The 10,407-nt window shown below is 55.2% G+C and overlaps 1 protein-coding gene across 1 annotated transcript; it reads right to left on the reverse strand.

Moving 5' to 3' along the window:
* Nucleotides 1-1,760: 1,760 nt before the first annotated feature.
* Nucleotides 1,761-9,900, reverse strand: Ccnd1 (cyclin D1). The gene is made up of 6 exons (XM_036175722.1): nucleotides 9,850-9,900; nucleotides 9,324-9,714; nucleotides 7,692-7,907; nucleotides 7,098-7,257; nucleotides 3,666-3,814; nucleotides 1,761-2,089 (listed from the first exon to the last, which is right to left on the reverse strand). The coding sequence occupies exons 2-6, from the start codon at nucleotides 9,519-9,521 to the stop codon at nucleotides 1,925-1,927; spliced, it is 888 nt and encodes a 295-aa protein (XP_036031615.1). The 5' UTR covers nucleotides 9,522-9,714; nucleotides 9,850-9,900; the 3' UTR covers nucleotides 1,761-1,924.
* Nucleotides 9,901-10,407: the final 507 nt, after the last annotated feature.

Consider the following 10,407-nt stretch of genomic DNA (forward strand, 5'->3'; position numbering starts at 1 on the left):
AAAACTTGAACATGGCAGTCTATGACATTGTAACAAAACAACAAAACAAAACTGACCCTCCAATAGCAGCGAAAACAATGTGAAAGATACAGAGCGACGCGGCGAATCTGGTTCTGAACGTCTGGGATGTTGGGAGTCATTGGTAGCAGCGCTGTGTGGAAGGAGCTGCAGCCTGTCCCCTGTGGTCCCTACCCTCCACACTTCCTCCCTCAAGTCCTCTCTCCAGCCTCTCTCTTATCACCTCCCTTCAACACTTCCTAAATAGAAAAGCAGAGCCAAGGTGTACAAATTACCTACTGGTGCGTGGGGGGGGGGGGGGGGGGGGGGGGGGATGGCGGCAAGAATGTGCCGGAATCAAAACTCCTTTGGGATCCCTTAGTTTCCCTCTGTTTGGATGGCTCTCCAATGGGGTTGCTTGGGTTTGGAAAGTTAAGCAAACCAAATGCCCGTCTTTATATGGTTTTTGAGGATCTGCTCTCCCCTACCACCCCCAATAAAAGGCTAATTTCTCAGACATGGCACTGAACCTTCGCCAGCAAGGGCAGAAGGTGTGCGCTTGAATCAAGGGAAATCACATTGCTTTATTTAAAAAAAAAAAAAAATCACACTGGCCTTGGGCAGCCTTTCCAATAAATACTCTTCTGTAACCTTAAGTATAAATTAGACATTTTAGTGTTTAAAAGCCTCCTATGTGAAAGACTTCCAGAATCTCCTCCTCCAAGTAATGCTATCACAGTTCCTACTTCCAAACACCAGCTGGCACCAAAGGATCCCTTCAATTCAACCTCTCTGTAGGACAGATCCTGGTGGTGCAAGAACAGAGTTCTCTCTTCTTGACCCAACAAAACTTCCCAAGCACCCCATGCTACCAGCCCTACTAGGCCACACATCCATTGTGCAGCCATCTGAATGAGTGTGTGGCTCCCCCAACCATTCCATTAGGAACCGCCCCCCCCCCCCCCCCACCCCAGCAACACTGCCTCCAGCTAGCTGACCGAAAGTGCTTTGAAATGGAATGGTTTTGGAACACAGAGAAGGAAAACGTAACAAAACAGAACAAACCATACACACAAAAGAAAAGCTGTGGGTTTAACCTGATGTGAGTGGGCTGCACGGCCGCCAGGCAAAAACCAGCATCTCTTTAAACAGGAACTACAAAATAGGAAGATTACAAAAATAAAACATATGATGTCACTATCTCACCCTCTCTACTGGAGCACACTGCATAGAGTGGGGCACCTACTGCTGTGAGGCTGGCACTGTGAACCTGCAGGTTGGGAGAGGGCACAGATGAGCCCCGGTGCCACGCGCCGTGAGACCGCTAGAGGTCGCAGCGGCCATCAATAAGGTGAAGAGGTCGCCCCATCCCTGGGATAAAGCACAGGAAACGCAGTGAGGCTGAGGACCGCGCCAAAGCTGTGCCTTTCAGCAAAGCGAGTACATCTCTACCTAAAACTCCCTTCTACGTAACAAGGGTTTTCTCTATTGGCCTTTTTTTTTTCCTTCTTTTTTTTTTTAAAGCAATTTTTCTTAAGCTTTTTAAACACATAAAATCAAAATCCTCCTGGAGACTTCCTGGGTGTTAATCCTATTCTTACAACAGACAAGCACATTAATAGAAAACTAGTTGATTACTGGGGTATAAAATCCTAAATTTGTAGCATCCCCCTCCGCCCTACACTTAGGGTGATGCAAATTCTATCTCTCTCTCTCTCTTTAACAGCTTTCAGGTATTTTTTTTTTCTCTTTTGCTTAAGTCAGACAGAAAGGAGAAAGATTAAAGAAAAACAACCAACAAAGAGAACAAAACTTCCCCTCTGGTAACAAATGTCCTCAAGAGGGACATCATTAGGAGCACCCCGGGCTGGCTCCTTCCTCATCGCGGGCTGCCACTGCTTGGTGGCACCCGCCTGCCCAGCGGCCTTCAGATGTCCACGTCTCGCACGTCGGTGGGTGTGCAGGCCAGGTCAGTCTCTCCCTCCGCTTCCCCCTCCTCTTCGGTGGCCTTGGGGTCGATGTTCTGCTGGGCTTGGCGCAGGCTAGACTCCAGAAGGGCTTCAATCTGTTCCTGGCAGGCACGGAGGCAGTCCTGGAGAGGCAGGCGGAGATGGTCCTTGTTTAGCCAGAGGCTAGTGGCCAGTGCCTTGACCTGAGAGGCAGGCTTTGCTAAGGACAAGGCTTGAAGAAACACCCCGAGCCATCCCCAAATCCAGTGAGCAGTGAGAGAGCCGCAGAAGACCAGAAAGCAAGAGCATCACCTTCGGTTCCCAGCCTTCAGCCTGGAAACCTCTGCCCCCAAGCCACGGGACAGTTGGCTATCGCCTGTAGGACACTTACCTGCTTGTCCACCCCAGGTCTACCCAGCAGAAATCCCTCCCTGGGCTTCCCACAGCACTGCCTGATATATCCCCCTTGCTTCAACAGGAGGTCCTGGGAACTCCACATTTCGGATGCAGTTTCTGTAGGTGGTTCCAGGAGGTGAACCTAGCCCAGCATGATCCCCTGTAACAGGTTCTGAATGGCTGAGGGAAAGCACCTCTCCACGTCCCTTTTTTGGGGCTGTATTTTGTACTCCCCATAAGGAGCACCTACCTATCTCTCCCTTACAGCCTTCTGCCCCTGGGTGGCCTGAGGGAAGCCAGCTCCAGTGGTAACACTGGAGCCTAAAAAGCATTTCATCAGGAATGAGACTCATGAACATCTTAAGTCCTGTCTAGCTGGGATGAGGCTAGGGCATGGCCTACATTCCTCAAGCCAGCAGTACTCTGCAGAACCCCTGAGCTCCCACATTCAGAATTTGTGTACTGCTCCTCTTTGGTTGATGGATACCATAGCTAAGGAAGATGGCAGGGCAAATGGCCCCATTTTACAGAAGGGGCAAACTGAGGCCCAGGTACCTTGGTATGGACCCACAGGCATCCTTGAATCCCTTTCTGAAGCCCAAGGGCTCCCACCTGCTCACATACCCTACCCTCCATTCTCAGGAGCCCTAGGTGCTTGGGGGAAGGAGGCTACATGCTGAGGTACACTTGATGGGTGCAGGGATCAGGGTCCCCGCAGGTGATGTCAGACAGGGCAGAGTCTGTCACACATGGAAGCCTTCCACATGCCCAGTGGCTCTGGCCTCCATTGAACCCCCAGCTGAGTACAAGCCAGAACTGTACTTTTGTCTGTCCTTCTGTGTATGACAGCCTGCAACGTCCTCGAGGACACCGTTGTGGCTAGAGCTCCATCAAGTCATATTCCTCAGTGAGAAGGTATTCACATGTGGCCTAATGCAAAGCCCTCACTCCCCCCACCCCCCACTAAGAAAGTTCTAGAGTGTGTCTTCCGCAGGAAAAAGGTCTATACCAGAGTCCTCTGTGGACTCCACCCCCAAAGGCTGCGCTGAGGGAGATGTGGTCCTACTGTAGCTGGGCCAGACTTGAGCTTTACTTGCCAATTATACCACGCCCCCGGCCCCTGCCTTTAGGATCAATGGCTTCTGGAAGCTCCCTAAACCTCAAACCTGGGAAGAGGCTAGCGAGGGAGCCCAAGTTCAGCTCCCCCTTGCAGCAGAGACCGGTGAGTGCTCCACCCCTCACAGCCCTAGCCTGGTCACACAGTGTCTTGACACTGGCCCCCAGCAGGGTTCCCTGGCCCTCCCTTCCATGAGACCCACTCACCGGGTCACACTTGATCACTCTGGAAAGAAAGTGCGTGGTGCAGTAGCGTGACAGGAAGTTGTTGGGGCTGCCCAGGTGCAGGCCTTGCATTGCAGCCACCACGCTCCCAGCAGCCACCATGGAGGGGGGGTTGGAAATGAACTTCACATCTGCAGCAGAGAAGGACAGAGGTGGCTGTGAGCAGGGACAGCTACAGGCCGGTGATTCAGCTCCCACCCAATTCTCAACATAGCCTCAACCCGGCCTCCAAACCTCCCTATGCGAGAAGCAACTCCAGCTCCTCTGGAGACCCCTAGGTGGCGCTAGATGCATGCATAGTGCTCCAGGTAGGTCTGCTACCCCCAGCACTAGGGAGGATCAAGAGTTCCAGGCCAGAGCCTTGGCTCAACTTTCAGTAAGGCCTTGTCTCGCTTTAAAAAGCCGAGCCGCTGACCATGGCCTGGGTTCCATCCCCAGCACCTCAAGCAAACACCAGGGAAGAGGTCATGGCCCATTTGTCCCTCACTCCCCCACCCCAGCTGAGTACCGAACCCAGGGCCTTGTGCTTGCTAGGCAAGCGCTCTACCACTGAGCTAAATCCCCACCCCCCATTTGTTCCTTTAAGCACTTCAAAGTTTAAGAGGGCAAAGTACAGAATCCAAGGTGCGGGCTCTTAACCCTTTAACCCAGAGCTAGCTCTCCTGGTTCACAGATGCCAGGTTAGGGAAGAGGACATGTGACCCCAGACCAGGTAAACCAGTTGGAAGTAGCCCCAGAGGGGGCTGGGAATAGTCAACCCAGAACTCCAGGCCAGGGTCCCTAGAGAAGGAAGCCTCCCTCACCCACAGTCCTGGGGACTCTCTCATATGCACAGGCCCCAGGTGGGAGGTAAAGCCCAGGGGAGTTCCAGCTTTGTAGCCTGTCCACTAGTAAATGTTGGGGTCATGTTCCCCCGCAGTATTGCAGCAGGGTTTCACTTTAGGACTTTATCTGGGGGTCACCAGCTGTCCCCTCTGCCACCCAAATGGACTCAGCATTAACTGTGGTGTGCCACACTGATGGAATGCCTCTCCACCAACCCCACCACCCAGCTGCTTTCCTGTCACATACAACAAAGTGGTGACAAGGACAGCCACTCACTTAGCCTGTGAATATGGGGTTCCAGGCCAGAGGACACAAGAAAGAACAGGTGTCAGTGCTCATGACCTCACCTTGTGTCACCCCATGACTGGGAACAAGGAGGCTTGAAGAAAATGAATGGGAATCACCAGGGGAGAGAGCTGTTATTGTGAGGCCCTTTGGAGACCACCCTGATAGAGTCTACAGCTTTGGCTCTGTTGAAGGTCAGAGGTACCAAGAAGAGCACCCACCCAGAAGGGAGACAATACCTCCAGGTGGCACTGGGGACTCAAAGCTCAGTCCAGTAAACCAAACTTGCTATGGGACAAGTTCAAATCAGACACTCCCTTTTTAGAGAGAGAAAAACTCCAACCAGCAGCTGGCACATGGACCAAAGTCCCCAGCCCCTCCTTCGGATGCTTGTTTTTTCTCTTCCCAAGTGCAATAGCATGATCCTCTAGGTCCCGTAAGGAGCCCTAACATCTGCTTCCTCACACTGCCTGGTTGCTGCTGGCAGAGCCGTCACCCAGCTCAGTGACATGGCTGACACTCACCAACATCCTCCATTTAGCTCAGTCTCCCATTGTCTGAATCCACACAAGGGTACACTCTGGTCACCTGCACATACATGCCTGTGTGACCAACCCCAACCTAGGTTAGTGCACTGTTCACACGAGCAGGACCCAGGTCTGGGGGTATCCAGAAGGGAGAAGCAAAGTCATATCCTCCCATCTCTTTGCCACATAGATGGCAGATCTCCCGGCCTTGACCTCTGGCCTCTTTCTGGAGTGACCTCTATGGGACAGAAGAGCTGGTTACTCCTCTAGGGGGACAAAGCCTCCAGGGCCGGAACACTGGACTACTGAAGTTCACCAAGCTGTCCTCTCCCTCCACCTGTCTTTGGGGGCTCTTAGTGGACCCTATCACAGACAAAGGCCATACAGTAAGCTGGGTCCAGCCACACCCACAATGCATTAATGCTCGTTGGCTTCCCTGCTAGAATCCAGGGGTCCTGGGAGGGGCACTTTGCTGCCAGAACCGTCCTGGGGAGGCTGTGCCACCCCATCCCTCATGTTATCTCTGGGAAACTCTGCAGCTTCTCCGAGGCCACTTTCAGCTCCATAAAAGGCTTCCTGGAGCCTCCAAAGGCTCTGCTCTCCCCAGAGGAACCCCAGCCAGACGCCTGCCTGCCAGCCAGCAGGGCCACCCCCGCCCCTTAGATCCTTCCAGGCTACTGATGGCCTTGGCATTCCCATGTGCCACCCCCCCCCCCCCCACCCCCGCTTCGTAGGCCTCTGGAGAGGGGCTGGCAGCCTCAGCAGGTAGTTGGGAGGCTAGAGTCCCCAAATCTTCACATCCGGCACAAGCTGTGCAGAAAACACTAGCCACGGGGGCTGCCAGACATGAAAAGATGCCACAGAGATGGCAGGTAGGAGAAGACACTACATGCCCCTCTTACACCATGCTGCCTTTTGGCTGCCCTACACGTCACCCAGCCTGAGCTCCAAACAGATGTAGCAACCCAGGCCTGACGAGGGCCACCTGGGTGGAGGGGTCCTAAGCAGGTGGGAGGGAGTGCAACACCCCTCAGCATCTCTAAACCTCCTCCCCGGGGCTTCCAATTAGAGATGGGGAAGCAGCTGCCAGATGTAGTATCAGGAACACGCAGAGGCAGCAAGATGTCTGTGTGTGTTGCAGCACGTCTGTCTACCCTGAGTTAAGTCTGCCTGTCTACTTGGGGTCTGGCTCCAGGGAGGGTCCCTTGGAGGAACCATGGGGAGATTTTTGTCTCTCTGCTGCCAATCAGCCCTCCCAGGACTCTGCCAAAAAAGAACCAACCTATAGCACCCCTGGGGAGGGGGATCTAAGCCCCTGAGCTGGTCACCCTGCTTGTGGGACTGGGGATGAGGCCATTTGTCCTGCCCCTATAAACACTCCTGGCAGGTGGCCAAGACTGGGAAGAAGCCAGGAGCCGCCCCCCCCTCCCCCAGCTGGCTCCTTGAAATCACAGGCAGACAGGAGGTAGGTGGGGACAGGCAGCCCAGGAACAGAGGCAAAACCCTTTTCAGAAAGCATGCAGTGGTAACACCACTACCTGGCAGTGGAAAGCTTGGCACAGGGAGTCTGGGTCATCTAGTTAGGTCTCCAACCTTCAGTGTGACCCCCAGCACCATCTATCCCCAACAAGCTACCTGTACTCTGGACTCAGAATAGAGATGAGGGAACCCCCTTCTACACGTGCCTGAGACTATCACCTGGTACAGAAAAGACAGCAAGAGGCATTAGCCAGGGAACTGCAAGTCTCCCGGACAAGAGTGGGGGTGGGGGCCCTACCTGTGGCACAGAGCGCCACAAAGGTTTGCGCATGCTTGCGGATGATCTGCTTGTTCTCATCCGCCTCTGGCATTTTGGAAAGGAAGTGTTCGATGAAGTCGTGGGGAGTCATGGCGGCCAGGTTCCATTTGAGCTTGTTCACCAGAAGCAGTTCCATTTGCTGCAGAAAACAGAGAACAAGGTCAGTAAGAGGTCAGGCCGGTTGGGGGTAAGTTTAGAGAGTGGGTTCAACCGGGCACCACAGATAGGTAAACAACAAATATATAAAGACCAAGTGGGCCACAAGTGCTAGACAAAAAGGACCCCCCACCGCCAGCGCTGCAGCTCCAGCGCCGCAAGGGGGCGCACACCACCCACATTTCAGAGTGGCTTCACTGCTAGACATGGTGGGCAGTCCAGGAGGAGAGGGGGGCCCAGAGAGGTGGAATGGGTTTGGGATTCTGCCCACTGCCACTTCGGTGTTCTGCAGTGTGGGTGACTTCCATGGGGCTGGATATGTGTCCGAGGCTGGCTGGGCCCCCTATCATTTGCAGCTCCCACCATCCAGGGGTCGCGTAGCTAATGAAGGATGGCAGGTGTGGGGTCCTCGGTTACCAGCAGCTCCTCGGGCCGGATAGAGTTGTCAGTGTAGATGCACAACTTCTCGGCGGTCAGGGGAATGGTCTCCTTCATCTTGGAGGCTACGAACATGCAGGCGGCCCCCAGCAGCTGCAGGCGGCTCTTCTTCAGGGGCTCCAGCGACAGGAAGCGGTCCAGGTAGTTCATGGCCAGCGGGAAGACCTCCTCTTCGCATTTCTGCTCCTCGCAGACCTGCGGGGACCCGGGACCATGACCGTCAACGGGGGGCAGGGGAGGGGAATGAGGGAGAGGGTCGTGGCTCAATGTGATCCTGCATCCCTTTCCTAGATTACATAGTGAATGAGTGGTGAGGGCGCGGAGAGGGGTCGTCGTGGCAAACTCCCCGGGATGCGCGGGAGGCTAGTACCCACTCACCACCCTGAAACTGAAAGGGAAAGTCCCTGGGCAGCTGGCGCTGGGGAGCTCAGCAGTGGTGGCCTTGGGGACCCCGGCCCATGCTGGAATTAGAAGGCCGCAGGCCAAGGGAATCCCACCGCGGAGCTGGCAGGGAGCCGGGGGTTGGGCGCCGCTCGCGCGTACGCGAGACACAAAGGTGGCGTCCCAGGCCGCCGCGCCTCATTTCCCAGACGTCATCTTTTCAAAAAATATTTAAAAATATTTAAAAAATAACTAGGTGCCTTAAAAAGGCCCGAAAATAACCATCGGGCGACCCTTGATACAACCCGAGGGTCAGGAGCTCGGTGTACGCTAGAGAATGAGCCCCAGCGACTCAAACTCTGGGGGCCCCCCTTTTGCTGGGTGCGGGTGCCTCTGCAAGGGCACCATGCTGCACTTTAGAAATTATTTTAAAATACTTTGGGGCCCTTGAGCCTCCTACTGAACATCTGAAAATGTGCTTTGGTTCCCCGACTTGACTTGGGTAGGAACCCCCAAGTGCAGACCCGCGCGGACGACGGTCAATCTCTAGTGACTAGGGGGCCACGCGACCTTGCAGACTGGCGTGCTCTCTGGGCCAGGCAGCCTGTGCAGGGGTGCCCAGGGGTCCGCTGCTTGAACAAAGGGTCCCTCCCCAAAATCCCTCGCTATGTCCTATTTAGTGATTCCTGGCTGCCGCGAGGCCCCTCGTGCCTGTCCCAGCGCCCCTGCCGCCGCTCCCCGCCCTGCCCCCAATTATTAATAAACACTTTTGCTTTGCAATAAAGGAGCAAAGATGGCGCATAATACTGGCACGAGCGGCCCTTGCATACGTGTCCACGGATATTAATTTAAAAATCAAATCTATGCCCCCTCCCCCCGAGCTGGCGGCTACGCGCGGAGGCGGCCACGGCCGAGGCGCAACAGGAATGGGGCGCAAGCAGGGGCCACAAAAGGCGCCCAGTCCGCACCCTCTGGGGTGTCCCTGGCACCCTCTGGCACCGTCCTCCCTCAAAGGCACTCCTCCCCGACTGCCCCCCACCAGGAGAAGGAAGCCCCATCACCCCAACTCCTACACTTTCCTCAGTCACAAAGACCCGCAGTATCTATTTATTTTGAGAATCCGGATTCCTACCAACACACAGGGGAAACTCCGTGTCGGAAAGGAAAGGAGGAAGATGTGGGTGGGGGCAATAAGTTGCCAGGGGATCCTAAGCCCCTGTAGCCCCTTACCTCCAGCATCCAGGTGGCCACGATTTTCCGCATGGACGGCACAATCTCCCTCTGCACGCACTTAAAGTAAGACACGGAGGGTGCGCAGGTCTCCTCGGTCTTGAGCATGGCTCGCAGCACTCGGTCGTTGAGGAGGTTGGTGTCAGGGTACGCACGGCGGATGGTCTCCACTTCGCAACACAGGAGCTGGTGTTCCATGGCGCGGCCGCCTGGGGAGGGCTGTGGACCTGGTTGGGCTCGGGTGGCTGCTGCTGGCGCGCGCTGCCTCGCGCTCTACTGCCGGTCTCCGGAGCGCGGAGTCTGCTGCTCTCTGCTACTGCGCCGACAGCCCTCTGGAGGCTGCAGGACTTTGCAACTTCAACAAAACTCCCCTGTAGTCCGTGTGACGTTACTGTTGTTAAGCAGAGATCAAAGTTAGGCAGAGAAAGGGAGGGGGGAGGGGGGGAGGGCCGGGGCAGGCGCAGGGGGGGGGGGCTCGGGAGCTGTGAGCAGCAAGGGGACAAGCCCAAAGCACCCCCCTCTCGACCTTCGTAGATATGCAAATCGCTCGGACAGCTTCTCTCCAAGCTGGGAAAGAACGGTGCAAGGGTGGTGTTGGGGTGTCTTCTTTGCCCAAGTGGGTCCTCCGAGACCTGTGGAGGTGGGGTGGTGCTGGCTCTGGACAGGACAGCTAGGGGGAAGGCCAGGCCACACACAAGCTAGGGAAGACTTCAATGGATGGGGGATCCTGGGGACGAAAGGACACCCTATATTCAAGCCGGGAGAATGGGCACGTTTCCGAGGACGCCACGAGGGCACCCACGGGCGGACTGACTGCTTAGAAATCCCGGCGTTCCCATCTTCTTTCAATTTCATCGACACGTGTAAAACTCAGGAACTGTACAACACGTGAAGATGCCGGACGAGCCCTAAGCTCCGGTGCAGGCTCCATCCTGGTGCACTGGGGGTCGTTGCAAAGGGCCAGAGATGTAGCTCTGAACTTCCAAGGCTCCCCAGCCTAGCATGCGCTCGCTCAAAAATAAAATAAAATCTCGAAAATCCCAGCAACAGCTCAAGATGGTGGCCATTATTTCCTTCATCCATT

The sequence above is a fragment of the Onychomys torridus genome, chromosome 1 (assembly GCF_903995425.1).
Source record: "Onychomys torridus chromosome 1, mOncTor1.1, whole genome shotgun sequence".
Classification (NCBI taxonomy): domain Eukaryota; kingdom Metazoa; phylum Chordata; class Mammalia; order Rodentia; family Cricetidae; genus Onychomys; species Onychomys torridus.

Coding starts and splice junctions, on each gene's coding strand:
- Ccnd1 (XM_036175722.1), bottom strand. CDS start 9,521: ATGGAACACCAGCTCCTGTGTTGCGAAGTGGAGACCATCCGCCGTGCG. Junction 7,908..9,323: donor TGGCCACCTGGATGCTGGAG/GTAAGGGGCTAC, acceptor GGGTCCCCGCAG/GTCTGCGAGGAGCAGAAATG. Junction 7,258..7,691: donor TCCGGCCCGAGGAGCTGCTG/GTAACCGAGGAC, acceptor TGTTTTCTGCAG/CAAATGGAACTGCTTCTGGT.